Source organism: Oryzias latipes, chromosome 9, assembly GCF_002234675.1.
Source record: "Oryzias latipes chromosome 9, ASM223467v1".
In the NCBI taxonomy this organism is placed as follows: domain Eukaryota; kingdom Metazoa; phylum Chordata; class Actinopteri; order Beloniformes; family Adrianichthyidae; genus Oryzias; species Oryzias latipes.
In genome coordinates this window covers 27,789,784-27,812,512 of record NC_019867.2, presented here as the reverse complement: position 1 = coordinate 27,812,512, position 22,729 = coordinate 27,789,784, and the positions used below count along the sequence as shown (strand labels likewise).

The 22,729-nt window shown below is 41.3% G+C and overlaps 1 protein-coding gene across 3 annotated transcripts in view; it reads left to right on the top strand.

Moving 5' to 3' along the window:
* nr6a1 (nuclear receptor subfamily 6 group A member 1) overlaps positions 1–10,896 on the top strand; it is a 119,017-nt gene extending 108,121 nt beyond the window's left edge. For all 3 annotated transcript variants that reach the window (XM_023958750.1, XM_023958751.1, XM_023958752.1), the window contains 5 exons: positions 1,032–1,262; positions 1,567–1,821; positions 5,471–5,592; positions 5,675–5,827; positions 6,328–10,896. In XM_023958750.1, coding sequence (XP_023814518.1) covers positions 1,032–1,262; positions 1,567–1,821; positions 5,471–5,592; positions 5,675–5,827; positions 6,328–6,458 — 892 coding nt within the window. In that variant the 3' untranslated portion in view covers positions 6,459–10,896. The remainder of the gene's footprint in view (positions 1–1,031; positions 1,263–1,566; positions 1,822–5,470; positions 5,593–5,674; positions 5,828–6,327) is intronic.
* Positions 10,897–22,729: the final 11,833 nt, after the last annotated feature.

Below are 22,729 nucleotides of genomic sequence, written 5' to 3'. Positions count from 1 at the left end.
GGGAGTAACCTGCAATTCTGCCGAGTGTCTGCCCGAAATGCGACGAGTCGCTATATAGATTTCAATGTTCATATAGCAGTAATGGAAAAAAATGCAAAGACTTATGTCTAAGTCACGCATACATGCATGGGTGCTGTGCGTTTTTGGGTGGTTAGAGCCACAGGGGTTTGTAGAAAGGAGCGACTGCATCTGAAAGCGAGCGCAGGTGTGTCTTGCAGCTAGTTCCTTAGTGGCATTAAATGGAACGTACCAACCACTGTGTGGGGTAAATGTGTTCTGGAGTATTTGTTGGGCTTATGGAAGTTGCATCCACTTATGACGTACAGGTGATGCTGTCACACGGTGCCCTAACGCCACTTTCTAGTCACCAGTGATGTGCCCATACTCCTTCACATGTGGGGTGTTCCGGTGTTATGTTAGCGCCTGTCGGATGTTCACACAAACTACACTTTGATTGTCTGATTTCCTTATTTCTAACAGTCCGGCTGTGAGCAAGGAGCGCTCGCTTATCACTTGAACAGGACAAATGGGCCCTTTGCACAGTTTGAGGATTTGGGGGGAGGGTCTAAAAAAATGAAAAATCCTCCTATATCACCCTTTACTAACCTTCCGTGTCATTTTAGTGTCTGTAGACAAAACACATGCCTGAACATTTTCGCTCTATGGGTTCACCAAGCAGTCTACAACCTGATATTTTGTACCGGTCACCTGCGTGCCCGTATAGGTTTGCCCATATTACGCCCGCAGACAGCCTGTATCCATCCGTAAGGGCAGTTGTGACTAAGGCATTAATGAGGAAGATGGCAAAACGCATAATTAAATGGGCTTTTCTTTTTCTACTTCAACACCATCATACAGTATTTTTATGTACAATCTAATACTTCAGTCCTACAGAGGACTAGGACAGAGATGGGATTTGCAATATGTCCTAACAACAGTCATACGCTGTATATTCCAAAATATCTGAATTTGAATGCATCTCACAGACACTCTTTTGCCCTAAAACCTGCACTCCGTTGTTTCACTTCCAGTCGCTCTGCAGAGATGAACGGCTACACAGCAGCTCTGAGGGACCAGTACATCAACACCTCAATGTCCACACACTATCACCTCCTGCCTCACCTGTTCAGCTATGCTGCCCAGTCTGGCCTGCTGACCCCACAGCCCCGCAGCCTTTACCCACAGTCCCACCCTCTGGTGCTGCAGCTGGTTGCTGCAGAGGACTTGGCCCCCCTCACCACCCCGATGCTTATAGAGGATGGGTCAGTATAAATGCTCATTGGATTCTACACAGTCAAAGGGTTGAAGCTGTACTGCAATTTTAGCTGTGGCCTCAATTTGATCTCATTTTGCATTCTCTAACTCTGCAAAAGCAGGCTCTGCATTTCTTCTTCTGCTTAATTATTTTGAAGCCATGGCTTGTTGAATTTAACACCCAATAAATTTGCTAAAACCACAAGCAAATATAACTTTTTTTGTTAGAGTCGCGCCAAAGTGTAGTCCAGCCCCACTGTGGGCTTTGAGCCTTTGTTATTGACGCTGCATCTCCGATCTGTGTGCCTGCAGGTACAAGGTGACACAGGTGGAGCTGTTCGCCCTGCTGTGTCGTTTGGCAGATGAGCTGCTCTTTCGCCAGATCTCTTGGATCAAGAAGCTTCCATTCTTCTGCGAGCTCTCCATTGAGGACTACACCTGCCTGCTCAGCTCCACCTGGCAGGAGCTCATCCTGCTCTCCTGCCTCACCATCTACAGCGCCCAGATCTTTGGAGACCTGGCTGACGTCACAGCCAAGTACACACCATCTGATGACGAACTCCAAGGGTTAGTGGAAAACGACGTCCACACGTTTGGCTGGAGCCATTTTTGATTGATTTGATTTTCTACATTGATGGAAATTTTAATTCATTTGTTACAAACCTAAAATGTGATTTGTTTTTTCAAGAATACGGGATAGTATATTTATAGTTCTACTAAAAGACATGATTTTGTTATGAGAACTATTGATCTGTACTAATAATTGTAACTACTGTGTTTCACATTCTTGGTAGAACTGGGTTTTCATTATTTATTTATCAGCGTTCAGAAAACGTCTTGTAAACTAATTCATCGTGAAAAGAAGAAGCTCTGTACCACAGAGAAAACATAAACAAAAATATTCTGAAACAAAACCTTATCTGTTGTGACGACAGATCAAATTATAACATTAAATGAAATAGAGACAAAATTCTCAAGATAAAGTTACAGCTTTTTTTTTTTAGAAAAAACCTGAAATTTGTGTGTTGGAAAATAAAAAGTAGAACTATAATTTGTGCAAAATCCTTCCACCTTTCTTTAGTTTGCTGACCTTAAATTGGATCATTACTGAACTAAAAGCCACACAATCGAGTGTTTCATAAACAGATACAGTACAGACCAAAGGTTTGGACACACCTTCTCATTCAAAGAGTTTTCGGTAACGCTTTATAATAAGACTCCTTAATAAACTATAAGACATTAACAAGCACTAGTAATGCTTTAGTTAGCTGCTTATAAGTACTTTAATTAGCATTTGTAAATGTCTTACAACTAACAAGTTTAAATGAGCTGTTTATAAGTACATTAAAATATTCCTTAATAAACTACTTATAAGACATTAACAAGCATGAGTAATGTGGTATTAAGATGCTTATAAAGACATTCATTAGCATTTGTTTATCCTATTCACAAACTAGTTATAAATTGCTTGTATGGGATTGATAAATATATTAACATCACCCCCTATTTGGTCACGCTTTAGATTGGGGGGGCTGCAAAACACTCAATAAACTGTTAATAAGAACACTGTTAATATATTTATTATTATTAATTTTCCTCAATATTTTATCATTTATTCAGCCACTCAAATGCTAAGGTACTGTCATCCTAACAAGACTCACTTTTTACAGAAAAATGGATCATTCTCCAAAATGTGACCTTAACTAGTGACCTGTACCTTAGACCCAGGTGTAGCTAATTCATTAACTCTTTTGCCGAATATAAAAAATGAATCCACTTTTACCGTTGGTTTATAATTGGTTCCCATTATGATGAAATCTCATTCCAGTGGAACCACAGTGCTGCTGTGAGGGAAGTTGTCCTGCTTGCTGCTGGACAGCTGATCCTTCATGTTATCCACATCACTTTGTATCATGAAATGAGAACTGGACCAGGGGCCTCATTTATAAAACTTTGCGTAGGATTTGCGTCAGAAGTGGCGTACGGATGAAACATAGGACGTGCGTACGCACAAAAATATTCGGATTTATAATACCGTGCGCACGCACATCCTACGCATCTTTCCCTTAATAAATCACAACCAATTTTAAATGCAGTGCAGCTTTTGCGGCTTCATGACACGCCCATAGTTGCCCATAAATAGTCCGTGAAACGCCCACAAATGAAGATTTATTGATTGCGAAACCATGGCACACACCGAGAGGAAATCAAAAAAAAGTAACTTCACTCAATGTGAAGTAGAAGTTATCATTGGCGAGGTGGAAAAGAGGAGAAAAGTGTTGTTTGGAGGGCGCAGTGTGGGCATTACTAATGCCAAAAAGGCACGTGAGCAGCAAACGGTGGCAGACGCCGTAATGCTGTAGTGCATCGGGGGGGGGGGGGGGGGGGGTGACACGTGTGGTTCCTCCGAGTGCTCCTCTGTACCGCTGGCCCAAAAGCCCGCAGAGGTCCAACAGGACGGCTCGAGGAAGTCGGAACCGGCTCATAAGCCACTCGTCCTCGTTTGCCAGCAAGTCTTCTTGCTGTCTAAAGATGCGTTCACTCCGAATTCTTCCATTTGCCACATCTTCTAAGAGCGCAAGATCAGCCATTGTGCGTCATTACGCATTGTGATGGGGCATTTTATTTCCATTTAATTACATCTGACAAGCTACAGATGTCGGTAATAATCGACGTGGAAATGGGAAATTCATCAGCGCAAATGTAATTTCTTGTTGCTTTCTGAATGGTTGAGACATACACCACATTGTTTTATCAAAAATAAAACAAACTAAAGGCATATGCATGAATACCATAATTCCATAGCTTATGAAGAAATGTTTTAATATGAAAACAACTTTCCCCAGTAGACAATTAGTACGTCTGTCCGTCCGTCCGCACGCCCGCACCTATATCCGCTCCGCCAGACGGACACACTGACGAGAATATCAGTTTGTACATTATTTCGTTCTGTTAACTTTATTATTTATGAGGATGAATTGCACTACATGCCAATATTGTAGAACATATTTCACTTTTCTTTTTGCAAATAAGTGTTCATTTGAATTTCTGTTGTAATTTTGGTTTGATCTTTTTTGTTTGTTTCACTGCTGATCGATCAAACGGGTGTTCGTGTAGCTGTTAATTGTAAGACTTGCTTTGTGAAGTCTTCATGTTATTTATGAGAGGCAGTATTGTCAGTTTCACTTTCACGTGTTTCTTCCATCTGCCGACGGTGTCGCCATTTCTCATTTCACCCGTTTTTGTGCGTACGCCTGGGTCAGAGCTTGCGTGAAGGACCGCACATTTTCCCGTCAAGTTTGCTTTTTATAAATCTCAACTATTGCGTAGAGAGTGGCGTACGCCTTCTTTTGTGCGTACGCAACGTTTATGAATGAGGCCCCTGGTGTTTTGTTGTGCTGTAACTACAGAGTTGATCCCACACTGCCACTGGATTAAACAGTTTTGGCTGATTTGTTGAAACTATCTAACAAGTATCCATACACAAGGAACCAAGTATTAGATGTAGCCTGCTCGATTATAGACATTCAGATATTTGACTTGGAGTCTACACTGCAACACATCCTGTAAAGCGAGCCGCCTTATCTCTGGCTTTGATTTTTCTGTCCCTCACTACCTCAGCGGTGTTTTTCTTGGTTAAGATCCAGTGAAGTAGTCCGTGAACAGGAGGCCTCCTCAGGACAGAGCTGTGGCTAGCACTGTCTGCCTCATGAAATACGCACCGGTCCAGCCCGAGCTGGAAAAAGATGCGTGGGGAGACGGTCCTGTGTAAATCAGACCTGAATTATCTGACCTCATGACACATGCTGCGCTAATATACGGCGGTGCTAAGCCACTCCGGATCATTTGCTTTTAGTTTAGGGTTTTGGGAGTGGGTGTTTGATTTACAGTGACGGCTCGTTTGGGAAAGAGATTGGATGTGTGAGAACCAGCAATGCAGAGAAGTGAAGCTTGATGAGTGAAATTCATCTTTATGAATCCTTAACTCCTTCATGAAGCTGTTTGTTTTTTTAATCTCTTTGAGTTTATCTGACGTATTTCCTCCCTCATTTTTGCCTTCAAAGCCCGTTATCTAAGTAAAAAAGAGGCACGGAGGGGTTTAGCAGTTCGTTTTTACCCACTTCCATTTTACTCTAGTTTTCAGTCAAATCAGCTTCTTTCAGCTCTGTTTTTTTCCCCTTTTCTGCGACCTGATCATGTTTGTTTTGTCCATCAGCTTCAGTGAGGACGGCATGGAAGTGATGGAGAGGCTGATTTATCTCTATCGCAAGTTTAATCAGCTGAAGATCAGCAATGAGGAGTACGCCTGCATGAAAGCCATCAACTTCCTGAACCAAGGTACCAAAAAGTGGGCCACAGCTACACAGGGGGCAGCGTTTCATCACAGCCTCGCTGAGTGACAAACTTTGTCTTCCTGCAGATATAAGAGGACTGTCCAACGTCTCTCAGCTCGAGCAGCTGAACAAGCGCTACTGGTACGTGTGTCAGGACTACATCGAGTACAAATACCCACACCAGCCCAAACGCTTTCCAGAGATAATGATGTGTCTGCCGGAGATCCGCTACATCGCAGGTAAGGCCGCTAAGTCCACCCAAGACTGCAGCTTACTGGGGATTTCTGTTTCTACAAGGGCTGGGCAATTAATCAATTATATTGATTTATTATAATTAGCTATTTAAGAAGATTTTTTTGGGGGGGGGGATCTGGATCCTTTTTTTTTTATTTTATTTCCAGCACCCTTCGGTCTTGGACGTCCGTTTTTTGGTGTAAGGTTAGTCTGCAGCTAGCACAGAAGAGCTTGTTTTCCGAACAAAAAAAAGTTTCTTAAGTTCTATGGAACTGAGTTGGTTTTGCGAAATCAAACCACACGCTGTTTAAAGGCTGTTGCTACCAAAAGTGGGAGTACGACGATTTCCTTTCAACACTGGAAACTGAGACTCTGTCCCCCCGTTTTCTTGTTTTACTTTCAATGGCTTAGGTTTGAAATCCTAAAAACAAGTTAGTCGACGTTTCCCTTTTAACGCAAAATGCCAACTGCAGTTGACTTTTGTGTATTGGGGTGTCTGTTTCAGGAAAGCTGGTGAATGTCCCACTTGAACAGCTTCCGCTTCTGTTCAAAGCAGTCTTGCACTCCTGCAAATCCAGCCTGACCAGCTACAGGACCGGCCCACCGCCCTGCCTGACCGCCTCCTCTGGAAACTAAACCATCTCCAAACACCAGGTTGAGGCAACGGTCTCCCCTCCTGCGAATGTGACAAGCAGCTAGTTTCTTCTTTTATTTCTGTAATATTTTTCTTTATATATTTATTACACGACAGAGCTGAATGTATGCTGATTTACACTGTGCACATGCTTCTGTACAAAACAAATGCTCGTAGATGCATTGGTCTTTGGAGTTTACAAGTGTATATCCAGTTTGCTCGATGTGTCAGTGTTGCCATTGCTAGACTAGACTTTAAAAGAGTTTATTTTATTCAGACGGGGCAGCGAGACACATTTATTTGTGACTACCTCAGGAAGATGTTATTGCTATTTTCAGGTACCTTTTCTTGCTTTTAAATGAAGAGTTGCCCAGTCTAAAACCAAACCTGTGGATGCTTTGACATCCGCACATTAAGAGACTGAATGTTTAAATGAGCTGCATAAATCAGAGTTTGAAAAACAGTGTTTTGATACACTCGAGATGCAAATTTATTAGCAAAGTTTAGCTTCTTTATATGCATGGACTCAAATATATTCTGCTTAAGGGGGACGGTCCTGTCAAGTTAACATTCCAAGAGTTAAGGTGACAGCTGTGGGATCATAGTAAAAGGAGCATACGGGTATTTTTAACAATCATAGACTAGGGGTTTAAGGCTTTGATTGCAGGGGAAAGGGAAAATAGCTAGGTTTGCTGATTTTGATTGATTTTTTTTTTTCTTGACCAAAGTATTATGCAATGCTTTTTTCAAACACCCACTGATGGGTAGGGAGCTGACAGCTCAACAAAAAATATTTCTTATCAATGAAGGATCAGGATAAGAAACTAATCAATATTTTTCAGAGGGGAGACCCTTAATTGGACACCTGTGTCATTCAAATTCATTTAAAATGCTGCTAATCATATGCATATATTTGTGCACATATGCATCTACCAGAGTTGGGGCTTCTTATCATAGAGCTCTGTTTTGTTTTTTTGTTTTGTTTTTTAAACTCTGCTGCCTTCAGCGTCACAGAACGTGGTGTCTTCTTGGTTAGCTGTCAACACACTATCTACACTGACTATACTGCAGTTAAATTGGCATCTGTGAAAACAGGAATGAGCTTCATTTTAGTTTTTAAAGGCTCGAACGAATGCCCAAACTGGGAGTAAACGTGTCGTCCAACAGACATCACTGTTGCCAACAGCCCGGGTTTGAAAATCCTCAGCCACGGCTCTCTGCCTGCCCTGCAGCACCGGCTTTCCTCGACATGAATTCATGGTGCCTTGCAGCTGTAAATGCTTGCATAGAGAGTCACAGTGAGGACGTTCACCCGACAGCTCAGTTCACTGAGTAAGATCTGCAGCGTCGTCCATCTTCGAGGGACTTTTATTTCCAATAAAAGCAGAACAATTAGCTGCCATCAGTGCATTTGACTTTATGTCTACTGTGTCTTGAAAGACAGATTAATGGTCAATCAAAGTACAAACTTCGAATAATGCTATTTTCAGCATCAATTTGCGTTTTTTAAACATAGTTTTAAAGGACCAGGATTGCTTGCATTCAAATCTCGGATCTTTTTCCACTCAGACTACTGTCTGTGTGCTGCATCTCAAACTGAGAGCTTTGAAGTGGTTCACGGTTTGTGTCTCTTCTGCTGTCTCACATGTTCACCACACCTCGATCAGCAGAATGTAAGCAGAACTCCAGAGGTGGTTTAAAATAGACCTGTCTGCTCTGTGAAAATAGAAAATAGCAGGCCAACACAATCCCAGATGGACACAAACCAAACTGTCCAGTGCACGTCGGGTGGAATCGCGATGCAGGTGAACAGATCTTTGTTACTGTAGGCACATAGTTTACCTCTGGATCATCATATTAGAGCTGCATTTCGAGCTCCAAGCTCACGATTTCACAGATGATCACTTTAACCTGGTTTGGAGTGTATTTAGTTTGATGCGACAGGCGCCCAGGTCTCAGTGAATCCAGGATCGGTGGATTCAGGAGACTCACTTCAGGCTTGAATGCCCTCTGTGACAGATATGCACATGTTTTGAATAATAATCACTATAGAAAATGGTCTCGTTATGTGTGAGATGATCATTTCAGAGGAGTCCTCATGGATTCCTCAAGGTTTCTAGCTGTTTCATGACTTTCAAACAATTAGAATTGCAGATGAAATGCAGTCCTGACTGTTTTTTGTATGCAACGGTGAGGTCTGAAGACCTGGACTGCCTGATGGCGTCCGCTGTCGCCACACCGGTGTGTTTTTCTCCCTCAGGTCCCTGCCGACCTGAATCAAAACAGGGTAAAGTGAGTGTTATGTATTGCATTCAGGAGTTCCTCAGTGACCATGATGATGTACTTTTAGTGTTAGTAGATGTAGTTTCCAGGACATAGTAGGTCCTCCTGTAGAATTACTTTTTTTTTTGTTTCTCCATCTTATTTCACTCAGTCGCCTCCCTTCAAAGCCTCCATTTAGAGAGTGTGGATATCATCTGAACGTGAGACACGCAGGGCGAATATTGCTAGGAGTTTCATTCTTCTTTTCTGATGGCATTGGTGATGGATGGCTGAGAGCCAGAGACCTCTGGAGAGTGAAGCAGCTTTTTTGTTGATGGTCTCCATCCACTTCTTTGTGTGCAGCTGCAACAACAGCATCAGGCAGCAGTCCTTTTTAGAAGTTTCAGACAAATCAGTCTTTTGATTTTATGCATATTATCTACTCTTGTAGTTTTGATGATATTTGTTTTTTTTAAATTGTCTTTTATGTCGTCTTTGTCGCGTTTTCTGCAGGGATGATGGGTGAAAATAACCTGTCATTTTCAAAACCAAATGTTTTAACAGTTGAACCTCTTAAACAGTGTAAGACAGACCGTGCATGCAGACAAATCTAAAAACAAGACTTATTTCGGTTATTCTTACATTTTGGTGACATTTGTTTTGGCCCATGAGTGTCAGGCTTCAGAAGAGCAGCTTAAATCCCAGTCATGCTGCACTACATGGATTGCTCTGTTGTCTGCCTCCAGCCTAAACCGACTCCCATCATTTTTAAAAATCGTGACTACAGGTTTCCGTAGCAACACATTTTTACATTATCTCCAAACGTGACTTTTGTTGGCCAAAGTCCCTCGGCATATCAGGTCCTTTTCGAGCAAGGTCTCCAGCTTTAGTCCATAGAGCCAGTCCAAGTGGGCGGAGCCAGACTCAGCTCCTCCTCCTCCTCCTCTCTTTAGAATTTTGTAACACAGTTTTGATCTGCTCTGCAGATCTAGTTAAAGACGGAGGTTCTGGAATATTCTTACACCTCAGTAAAGACAGACTGGAAGCTCAACAGGGTCACCTCACTGCCTAACTGGATTTTCTGTATTTGTAGTTGCAGTGTGCAGGGATAGATGCTTCTAATCCAAAACTACCTCTTCATTTCTCCTTGACATGTTTTTGTTGTTTTCACTCCAGGATTCAGATTTGTACCAAATACACAAAGCTGTCTTATTTCTCTTTTTGAATGTATAAATACTTACTTTTACCTCTGATAATGATGCTGTTTGTTGGCAGTGTTTGTTTCCCACCTTTAAAACTCCGACTCTCTCCTTCAGGGGTTTTTTCTTTTTCACATTTGAATGCTTTATTTGATGTTGATTTAATGTGATCTCATATTTCATGCCTGCCTTCGCATCGTGAAGCCAATTCCAAAGATGAAATCCTGTCAACGACAGTGTCGGCGTGCTGATGGAGCGTTCACGTGACGTTCTATCGATCGCTGCGGCGCAGCAGTGCTTTGGATTTCTACGATTACCTTATCAGAACTTGCCTTGTTATCTTCTGAATGTGTACATTCTATTCTCCACATTGTGATATGTGTGCGCGTGCACGTGCTTTAATCCCTATTCTTCTCCTTGATTGCTGTTGTGAGGCGGTTCAAGGTAACCCGCAGTGTCGTCACCTCTGACGGTTGGTGGCGTTGCAACAGATGAGCGGAGCCGTGGTCAGACTGCTTTCCTCGCTGTCCTTGAGTGGCAGCGGGAGACCACAGCTGATGCAGATGGGGGGCGGGGTCATGACTGTTACAACACCCAGCTGCTCCCAAAGTGCTTCATCCAGGACTTCACTGGCATTTCTTTTTTAACGGTTCACTTTCTGGTCTCAGAAATCATATTTCACTAGTTGTCATAAACGATTTAGAGATTCTTATTTCATTTTCAGACCCGCCTCTGGGTCAAATCACAGCTCTGTTGTACTGGAGCACATAATGAGAGGAGTTCAGTGGGCGTAACTCAGGGAAAAATCAAACTTACTCCTGCCAACAAACCACTGAAATGTCTGCTTTTCTCTTTTCAGGAATCACTTTTCCACTCTTGTTACTGTAACTACCTGTGAAAAATGTGATCCATGTTTAAAGCATGTTTAGAATGTGTTAGGACTTGAAACCAAATAAATGTGAATGTTATGCAAGTGCAACCGCCGCTGCCTAGTTTCTGTCTGCCTTCAGCCTTTCCAGACCCGGATGATGGAAACGGATGAGACGGTTCTGTGTGGGCCAGAACTTCCAGGCTCTTGTCCCTGACCTGCAGCTCTGCACACGCCAATGTGTTATTCAGTCAAATAACCCGGCGGACACCGATCCACACTGAGCACGTCCAGACTGCTCATTTATGCAAGTCGAAGAAATGCAGAGTCTGCAAAACACTGGCGTTCACTGAGATGACTGCCTGCAGATTAGCTTCTGCTGCTTTAGGCTTCAGAGGGTTAATGTAGGACAGTCTGAAAGTAAACGTTCTAGCATAACACTCCAACCAAAAACTTTAAATGCACTCCTAAAATACAATAAATAACTTTCAAAGTTGCCCACAGTCTTCCTAAGAACTTGCTGTTCCAGAATAGTGGAGGTTTTCTGATGGATTCAAAGTTTTCATTTTTTGGTTTAAGAGGTTTAATTCTTTCAAGTAGCAGAACAAGAGAACACCAGGAAGCAGAGATGGACTGAAAATATGTGATGAGGGAATTTATTTCATTTATTTGGAAAACCTGGAATGTTTCTGCCCTGAAACAGAGAAGACTGGAAAGACTGTTAGCTGTTTGGGAAAACTACAACTCCACTCCCTAAACACACCAGTATGTTTGATTGCTTTCTGAAGACCTTAACTTGTGATTTTTTTTTTTCAAAGCATCTATAAAGTCAATAATTTTAGCTCTTCAACCCTTTTCAATATTTTTTTTAATTTAAAATCCATCCATCAGACCCTGCTGAATCATGGGACTGCTGGAGCCTAGGAGGGTCTGTCCTGAACAGGTCACCAGTCTATTGCAGGGCAACACTCATCTAGGGGCAATTTAGAAACCCCAATCGACCTAAGAATTTTGATTTCGGACTGGAGGAAGTCAGAGTGCCCAAAGAAAACCCACACGTGAACAGGGAGAACATGCAAACTCCACACAGCAGGAACTCAGCCAGAGTTTGAACCAGGGCCTTTTCACTGTGAGGTGAGAGCGCTAACCACTGCACCATCGTGCCATCGTGCAGCTCCATTTGAAGTCTATCTTAAAAAAAAAATCCACACATTTTTCTAATTTACTCTGCAAAAACAAACCCCTTAGAAATAGGTAAAGAATTCTGACTCACTTTGTAGATTTCTTCTTATAAATCAATGGATTACCAAAGAAATGTAAAAAACTATGTAGTTATTTAGACATGTTATCTCAGACTGTGATAAAAAAAAAATTGCAATTGCAAAACATTCTTACCAGTAGACAGAAAATAAGACAGGTTTTCTTGAAACAATTTTTAAAACCTCTTTGAGGCTATAGTTTGGCACCTGTAAAAGTCATTTCCAGATATGCTTCTTATTTGCAAACGTAATGGGATATTTGTTTTCTTCTATTTTTCATTCGAAGCATGCTTACAAAGATTTTGTGCAGTTAGAATTATATTTGATTAATTGTATCCATAGAAAAGAAGACTTTCCCACCAAGCTTCTTCCAACTGTAGGTGGCAGACGTACTAGTAAACAGTAAAAAATAAAAAAAGAAGCCCCACCCCGCTTGTCCAATGTGAACACTATGGGCTGTAATTGCGTTCAGTTTTTTATGAAAAAAAAAATAAAGAATCGTCAAAAATGTTTTTAAATATCAGGCTTTATGCTTATTTTTAAACCGTAAAATTGTACTTTTAATGGGAAATGGCTCTTTTCAGGCACAGTGGTCGTTTGAGGAACTGCAGCATTTAGTTTTTCTGTATTTTTTTCTGTATTCGGGAATGGAAGACAAGGACTTGGTTCTTCTTTGGCTCAGCACCAACTGAAGTCACGGAGCTTTGCTGATGCATCACTGTGATGCAATAAAACATAGATCATAAAGGTAAAGGGAGACGTCATGTGATTGGTTGACTTACATTATTGGCATGTTGTTGAGCTGAGCGAAGGGAACTACGGTCATTTTCCCCGTCTGAATTTAGGCTTCAATTTTCCCCGTTTGAAATCATACAGTTAATGTCTGAGATCTGCTGTTCAGTTTATGTAGGAACATCAGACCAGACCGAAAGGAGCTAAACTATAAAAACCAGGCAAAAAATAATAATCACAAAACAAAAGCAAAGCCACAATCAGGTAGATTACTACAGTGGCCCTGAAGGTCTGATTACATCAACAAATCAGTCAACGTAAAGGCATACTAGAGATCGCAACAACAATTAAAAGAGAAAAAACAAAACAAAAAAACATTGCATTTTAGAAATAAAAACAAAACTCCAGAAACCAACAATTAAAAAAAAAAAAAAGATTGTAAAACAAAAGTTGATTCATCTTTTAATCCATTTTTCCCTTTCGGGGTCACGGGGCTGCCAGAGCCGATCCCGGCAACCTGCGAGGGAAACAAAAGTAATGATCAGAAATGACCATGATTTCAGGAATCAAACATTATCTTCCAGTCATCTTATTTAGGTGCATTTTATTTTGATTTCTAGAAATTACTTTTGATTAAGTTTTTTTTAAATTACTCTCTGTATCTTGAATTTGTTTTAATTTCTAAAAAGTAATGTTTTTTTAATGAATCATTTGTTATTAAAAACAAGCTCACCCAGTGTTGTTCTAATGAATTTATTGAAAACGAAAGCGCTCTAAACCAAAAGGATGAGGAGGCCTTGATGTTGGGGAAACGAGATCTGTATCTGGAAAGTAAAAATAGCTAAGCGTCATTTGGTCGGATGAAAAATTTAAAGGGACACCTGGAAAGAAAAACATAAACTTGAGAAATACAAAAAGATTTTGTTTTGAAAATGACTGCAGCCCAGTGTGCACTAACAACAAAAATGTTTCAATAAATCAGTTTGCCTGGGTATCAGGCTAAACTGACCGAACAAAAAAAATCTCTCCAGCTCCATTTTTGGTCTCAAATTATTCAGAAACACGGTTGAAAATATCAAAATTGATGATGGATTATCATGATGGATAATTTATGCTGCTGCCACACTGGTAGTCTAACTGGAAGAAACTCCCGACTGAAAAGCTGAACGCACAGGCCTCTTATATTAAACACAAACCCCTTTCTGCACAGACAAACACACACAGGTTATCTCTCAGTGAACTGATGGTTGTCATTGGCGTAGCCGAATGCATCATGAGGTGACAAGCAGGCCATAGGTCCTGAAGGCAAGGCTCCATCTTTTCAAGGCTGATGCAGCAGGTTTTGACAGAGTGTCCTGACCCCTCTGTCCACTCCCCACCCCAAAAACATCCCAGCGAACGTCCAATCAGATCCCAGCTCATCAAGGCTGCTGGCCCTCAGGCACACCAGCAGGGCCCCCGTGAGGGTCGAAGACTGACTTTCGTTCGTGCTTATATAAGTGTGCCGGACCTGAGCGTTAAATCAGGCGGGAGATAATCATCTCCCAGGATCATCTGCCTGCAGCCCGTGTTTATTTGTGCGATGCACTGCTGTTTGTGGTTTCACCTTGGCATACGCCAGCAGATGCCCTTCACACACGAGTCTTATCTGTACTAAACGTCCAGCATCCTCTTTCTCTTGATGTTGGACACGGAGATAAGATTCCAGGCCTAAGTCCCAAATTCCCAGTAAAATCCCTGCCGTCGTGGATGGGATCTCACACTAATGTTAGGGTCTGATACTGCTCTCAGCCCACCATTGTTAAGGCATTAAAAGCTCCAATAGAGTAATCTGTGAAGCCACAGTCCCAAAGACTGCAGTGAAACAAACAGCTCAAGGTGGTGGTGGGGAGGGGCTGTGAGCAGAGGTGAGGAAATTCTCCATTTCTTAGATGTTTAGTTATCAGATGGTGATAGAGCAGAAGACAGCTGGGATTTTAAAAGTTATCCTCACAGTAATGAGCTATGATGCACGCATGCAGTTCCAGACAGGAGCATCTGGCTTTTTCCTCAGGCTCCTGTGATGGGATTTAACACCAAACACATTCTCCTGATGCATCTGTTAAAGACCCACTTTTGTGTTGTTTTTGGTGTTTTTAAAGCGTTCTCGTGGCATTTTTACGACGATAGAGGACATGTTTAAAGAAAATTAAGGTTAAAATTGCATTTCTGAGTATTTTTTTCAAATAAAAATAGCTGTGAAATGCTACGCTGGGCGGGTCACATGTTCTTTGTTTTCCTTGTCTGAGCTGGAATTTGGATCACAAATGCACAGCTGGACAGCTCCAATATTTGTTGCACCGACAATTTTATGTTCAAGGCTAGCGAGGAAGTGTGTAAACAGAGAGCTCTCAGCAACATTGAAGGGGAGGGGGGTAGCTCTATTCAAACAACTTGGAGGTTAACTTTTGGTGAAATCCTACCGTTCTGCAGAAACGATGTCCTAAAAAACAACACAGTTGTTTTTTTGTTTTTTTTTTGTTTTTAATTTTGGCTAAATATGGTATAATCATGATTAAAAGACCAATGGGAACGCTTTTGATCAAACAATAATCAGAGTGATTTAACATTTGCGATCATTCATAAGAGCAGAGTTTCATTATTTTGTTTGTGCTTCCAGGATCCTGAAATTAGCACTACAGCTATCAAACAACCAGTATACCTTTAAAGAGAAAAGGGTTGTGTCTGAATTCACACACTTTAGAAGAAGATATAGTGTGGGACTATCCAATGCCCTGGACTTTATTGCAATTTGGACACCGCGCTCACTCCTTTTTTCTTTCTTTTAATAGCGACTTGTCGCATTTCGGGCAGACACTCTGCAGAATTACAGGTTACTCCCCTAGGGCGGGTCAGTCAATTAACTCACCTGCTTATCGTCCTATTTAAGTCAGGTGTACAATTGTTCATTCTCTCTTACCTTCAGCGCTCATTCTTTGCCCCTCCCTCCTCCCCGGCTTCCACCTGTGGGCTCCGTTACGGGGGTTTTTGTTACCCGAAAGTGTAAGGAAAAAAGAATTATCTCAAGGAATTGAACGGAGCCTTATGCTAAACCGAAGTTGTGAATCTAATTGTGAATGCCAACCAAAAGATGTGAAAATCTAAAGATGTTGTGAAATAAATATTCTTCTGCAAGAGTTGTCTGACTGAAATGCCAAATATGACGTCACCCAAAATGAATTAATACAGTATGTACATTTTATGAAAACCATTTATAAATCCAGTGTTCTGATGATTAAAACTTGGATGTAAATGTAAATTAAGGGGTAGGTTTAAATAAGCACTGGCTTCTGCCTATCCCGTTTTCAAACATTTATTTTTGAGTTCAGTCTAATGGAAATTTTTCCTATGTTTTTATTTTTTATTTGTCTTATTTTTGTTTTAGTTGCTATTTTGTATTTATTTATTTGTTACTATAATATTTTGTATTGTTTTACATGATTTGTTTTACTGTATTTTCTATAAATCTATTTTTTATCAAATGAGTAATTGTTCAAATGCAATGCATTGTGGTCTATATTTATTTGCCAATTTAGTAACCAGCGAGGCACACTGTTTTTTTTGCTGTAAGGATTCTGTGGTGTTGTTCTTGGTCAGGTTTTTGGTTTTCATTTTGTCAGTCACTCAAGTTTCAGGTTCATGATCCACAGCTGTCTTCAGTTCAGTTAATGACCCTCAGCCTATTTAAGTGTCTTGGTTTCTGTTGGTCATCTGCTCTGTTGTGTCACAGTTTTGTTTCTCCTCATAGTTTTGTCATGTTTCAGTTTGCCTATTAAATGTTTTAGTTCCTGTCACCAAGCTTGGTCTCCTGCATTTGGGTCCTCCACCACCAGTTCGTGACATTTGCAGACTCCTGCAAAATTTTCAGAACGAACTTTCCAGATTTTGGATTCGTACGTTTGCCCCCCTCCCCCAAAAAACGGCAAACGCCGTCACCAAAGAGTAGAGAGTGAGTTTGAACAGCGAGTGTCTTAAATAATTTTTTTTTAATATACACCAAAGTCCACATATCGGAAGATGAAAGTGTAATTGAGGTGAAACAGTGTAGTCATTTTCATGAAGGTGAAGTTTTTTTTCCTCTTTGTTCTTGTTCCACATCCGATATGTAGCAGCACTTGGGAGGGGGCTTTGTGTGAAACATCGACCCTGCTTCAGGCTTTTTCTTTACAGAAATATTAAAGACTCGATGTCATATGATTCCAGCCAGACACAAACCACAAATCTGAATTTTTCCTCCTCCATTAATGAATGAATGTTGAATTTTGAAACAGTTGGTATTACCGTGTTTTGAAAAGAACGCAAGAGTTTTGAACACAGATGCCCAAAACCCACATACTGTATATGTCAGAGTTTACAAAGACTTTTCATCGGAAGTGGTGTTGATGTCACATTAATTATTCCTATGTGGGGATGCAAGCGTGTGTGCGTTTTCATCTCAGCTCTCTTCCAGTCATCAACCATCATTCGTCCCACCTCTGGATGTTCTAGTGTCCCCACAGCTGTTACAAGCTGAGTGGATGCCTTTTTCTACCCTTTGAAAAGCTTCTCATGCTCATGTCTGCTTCTTTTTAATCAACATTTGAAATGACTGGGTTTGTTTCTTAGTTAGTCAGCATCTTACTGGCGGATGAAAGCAGAAAATAAATGGGCCGGGCTGGCTGGAGCTCACAAGGTCATGGTTTTTGGTGATGCCAGATTGTCTGGGTCTTCGGCAGATTCATCTCTGGATCCTTTTTGGAGCATTGCAGCCCATGCTTCATCTCCAGAAGAGACGATCCCACACTGCTTTGCTCCAACTTGGAGTGGATGATCGGGCTCTTCCATGTGTTTGGGAGGAGGTCTAAGGTTTCCTCAGCAGTTTAAATAGTGCGAACCCCTCCATTAAGCAAAATAAGAAGGAAAGGACTTTGAAGGAGAAAGACTTTGGCACAGGCATGGTTACAGTCTGGTTGCATCCAACAGATACCATCTAGCTCAAGACTAAACCATATTCCTAAACATTTTCCAGCGACAACCCCAGTAAACCTGCAGTAGAAAAAAGGTATTTTCAAGAAAAACTGTTGAAAGAAACTCCCAAAACTCAATGAAGGACATTTTTTTTTTGTCTGCCTCTGGTAAAGCGGTTTTTGTTTGTTTTTTAACAAAGAAAATTTTAAACATTTTAAAAATGTGCTCCTTTTACTGCAGTAATGTTAGTGCTGATTCGTTTTTTGTTTGGATTCTGTGAACTACTATGTCAATTCTTTGATTGTTATTTCAGATAAGAGAAGGAGGAGACCTTGGAATGTGTTGCATCACCAGCCCCTCGCTGATGGCGCCATTCTCACAGCCAATTTGTGAAATGTTCAAACAAAAGCAGCTGAATTTGCAAAGAAGTTGTCTTGAGCTGATTATGTCTTTATAGAATAACAAGTTTCTTAATAGTTCCTTTGCATGTTTCATCTCTGAACCAGGTGAATAATGTGGAAAACTTAAAATAACTGAAGAGGAGCATCTCAAAAAATGCGGCTGCTCTGTCTGGCCAGCAGTCAGCCTCTGGGGTGCCGGCATAGCAGGTGCGCTCGCTCCAGCCCCATAGGCCCTACAACAGACCTGCCAGGATGTCCCCGCCTTCTCCCAACAGGTGCCCGGACGGGCTCCGGCAACCCTGCGGCCCCGAAAGGGAGACGGCAGAGAAAATGGATGGAAGTTCAGGATGAGAACGTCTGGATTGATCCTCCATGTCCTTCACCTGCTGACCAAGTCACTGAACACTTCATGTTCCCAAACCTAAGTCCCTGATTGGTTGATGCAACGCGGCGACCTTACCAATCGCGTTTGTTCCATTTCCTTAACATAGAAACTGTCCGTGAAGCAACACAAATTGCGTTTAGTGTGAACAAGTAGGCAGAGAGCATGCAGCGGAAAAAAAAAAAGAGTAAAGAATCGTCTCCCACTGTTTGTCAAGTCAAGTCTTTCAACTCCCTTCGACTCGAGCATGAGCCATCACTAATATTCGCAATAATACCCAAATGTTTGCAAAAGTTGCAATTGTTTGCTTCTCCTAAAAAAACAGACTGATACCGCTGAAGCGCTACGGTGACTACACTAATCCCCAACCTTGTTAGGAACACGTGAAAAACACACAGTCTGTCGCTGCTACATGTTAGCAATGTTAGCATATTCACAATAATACCCAACCATATTAACCCATTTATCCCTTGTGCTATCTTAGATGACCCCATCCTTACATTGACGTGTTCTCCCTACCATGACAAAGGTGGATAAAGGTGGAAAGATTTCATGTAATCCATGGACTCCAGTGCAGATCACAAATCATTGAAGAAAATAGGTTCAGAGCACTGTCTAGTGGGTCTAGATGACCCAACTCCCAATGTTAAAGTGCCTAGGATAGCACAAGGGTTAAATATATCCCACATATAAAGCACACTGTATTTGAAAAGAAAAAAAAAGCTTTAAGGTGTTTTAGGTGTGCCCTGTAGTCCAGGAAATATGGTTAGTTGTGCTTCAGAAAAGCACAACGCAAAAACATTTTGTTACTTCAATGGATTGTAAGTAGTTTCATTGATGATTTCACTGAAATGCTCTCAGTTGTGTGCACAGACTTTGATGGTCTAGTCATTACATGTGATTTTAATGTTCATGTTGATAATGTCAATGACAGAAATGCAAAAGAGCTCAATGCTGTCCTTGAAACCTTTGATCTAATTCAGCATGTGAGTTGCCCCACCCAAAGCAGAGGGCACACTCTGGACCTGCTCATCACAAAGGGGGTTAATATTTACAATGTCAGTGTGGTTGATGTCGCCCTCTCTGATCATTTCTGTGTATTCTTTGACCTGTCTGTTGCTCCCAAACCCCCGCCTGGCCCTGCAGTTGTCCAAAGGAGACAAATAAATGAGAGCACTAGGGCACAGTTTGTAGAAATGATAAACCCTGAAAACGCCTCTGGTGCCAATGTTGCTGAAATGCTGAATTCTGTTACTTCTAGCATCTTGAATGTTCTGGATGCCATTGCCCCTATGAAGGTTAAATTGAGAAAACATAGACAGAAAGCTCCATGGAGGAACGATGATCTAGTCAGGGCACAGAAACAACAGTGCCGCAGAGCTGAGCGAAAGTGGCGCAAGTCAAAACTCCAGGTTCATTATGAAATGTATAAGGGGGAGTTGTACGCTTACAAACAGATCTCATGCAGAACAAGGGAAAGGTACTTCTCTGAAATCATTGGAAGTTGCAGCAGCAACTCTCATGTCCTGTTCACAACAGTAAACAGATTAACTAACCATCCAACCCAGCTACCAATAGAACTGGTTTGCACACCCAAATGTAATGAGTTTGCTGTATTTTTTAATGACAAGGTTCAGGGTATTAAAAAAGCCATCAACTCCACAACACATATAACTATCGAACGGCCACCTACTCACTCTAAGCTGACTCACTTTATACCTGTCACTGACCAAACTGTCCAAGAGACCATCACCCGTCTGAGCTCGTCTACATGCTGCCTAGATGTGTTACCCACTAGATTTCTAAAGTCTGTCCTGAACAGTGTGTTGCCATCAATTACTCAAATAGTTAACATGTCTCTTCAATCTGGAATATTCCCAGAGGCCTTAAAAACTGCAGTCATTAAACCTCTCCTGAAGAAAAGCGGTCTTGATCCCACTGTACTGAATAATTACAGACCTATCTCTAATCTGCCATTTTTAGGAAAAGTCCTTGAAAAAGTTGTCTACCAACAGCTCACTGATTTTCTCTTATTAAACAATTCATTTGATGTTTTCCAGTCAGGTTTTAGACCCCATCATAGCACAGAAACTGCTCTTATCAAGGTAACCAACAACATCCGCCTGAACACTGATGATGGCAAAGTCACTGTCTTAATCCTGCTAGACCTGAGTGCTGCCTTTGATACTGTTGATCATGGGATCCTTTTGCACAGACTCCAAGACTGGGTTGGCATCTCTGGATCTGCCCTAAGTTGGCTCAAGTCTTATCTGGAAGACAGGAAATATTTTGTTGAAATTGGGAGTTGTGTCTCAGACTACATGGCCTTGACTTGTGGTGTGCCCCAGGGATCGATCCTGGGACCCCTTCTGTTCAACCTCTACATGCTGCCACTAGGGCAGTTAATACGCAGTAATAACATATCTTATCACAACTATGCAGATGATACTCAGATCTATGTGTCACTAACAACAGGTGAATATGGGCCGGTGGATTCTCTCAACCACTGCCTCCAACAGATCAGTGCGTGGATGCAGAACAACTTTCTCCAGCTAAACTCAAACAAGACCGAAGTTATTGTTTTTGGCCCACAGAAACAAAGAGAAATTGTCAGCAGCTACCTTCATTCTCTGTCTCTTAAACCCTCAAATCAAGTCAGAAATCTAGGGGTAATCATGGACTCTGACCTGAACTTTAACAGCCATATCAAGTCAGTAACATCAGCGGCATTTTACCATCTGAAAAACATTGCCAAAATCAAAAACATAGTGTCAAAGCCAGACCTGGAGATACTTATTCATGCATTTGTCTCCAGTAGGTTAGATTACTGTAACGGCCTGCTCACCGGCCTCTCCAAACGAGCTGTAAAACAGCTTCAGTACATCCAGAATGCTGCTGCTCGAGTCCTGACCAGAACCAGGAAGTATGATCACATTAGTCCTGTGCTCAGGTCTCTGCACTGGCTCCCTGTACCTCAAAGAATAGACTTCAAAGCAGCTCTGCTTGTGTACAAGTCTCTCCATGGCCACGCACCAAAGTACATCTCTGACATGTTAGTGCCACATGAACCATCTCGTACTCTGAGGACCTCAGGGGCCGGCCTCCTGTTGATTCCCAGAGTCAGAACTAAACAAGGGGAATCAGCGTTTCAATATTCTGCAGCTAAAATCTGGAACAGCCTCCCTGAAGTCGTAAGACAGGCCTCTTCTGTGTTCATGTTCAAATCTAGACTTAAAACATTTCTGTTTAGCCGTGTATATGACTGAAAGGTCCTATCTGCACTTTTCTTTCCTTTCCTTCCTTTATTTTTAAATCAATTTTCAATTTTTTTTTATTTTCTTTTAAAGTAAATTTTACGTTGATTATTTCTATGATGTATTGTGATTTTAATGCATTTTTCTGTTTTGTGAAGCACCTTGAATTAGTTTGTGTACGAATTGTGCTATACAAATAAACTTGCCTTGCCTTGCCTTGCCTAGGTGTTAGCAAAAATTCACTGGAGCTAACAGAAATTTTACTTTATTTTGCATAAAAAAGTTAGTTAATTTGGGAAATGAAACCTTTTTCATTGCAGTTCCAGGTGAGAAAGATTTGTCTTTATGGGTTTCTGCCAGATTTGTTGTTCCAGCAAATGGTTGATGGTTGAAATGTTTGAGATACTTCTATTCTTTTAATACTAAACAATTTTCGGTCCTTGAGTAAAATTTCGACCTATATATAAGCCGTGTCTACTCTGTTTAACAACACTAAGAAGTGATCTCAGTGATTTGTGTTGTTGTTCCAAGAGTCAAAAAAGAAAATATTCATTTTGTTACACAGCACCCTCTGACTGGAACAATCTTCTTCCATCCATTCGCTCTTTAACTTCATTCTTGGCATTTAAAAATGCCTGTTTAGAACATCTTCAACACTCATGTTTTTGAATGAATTTGATATCCTTGCCTTTTTATTCCCTTCCCCTTGAACTAACTGCTAAGAGGTGTAACGAATGTCTGTGTGTGTGTGTGTTTGTTATCTTGTATTTTTTAAGTTCTTCATCATGTCTTTGATATGTAAAGTTTGCTCAACTGTCCCTGTCGGTATTTGCTTGTGTTGTTGTCTTTTGAAACCCCCTTGAAAACGACATGACACATCTCAAGGGGCTTATCCTCTAAACAAAGAAATGTGAAATGTGAAATCTCAAT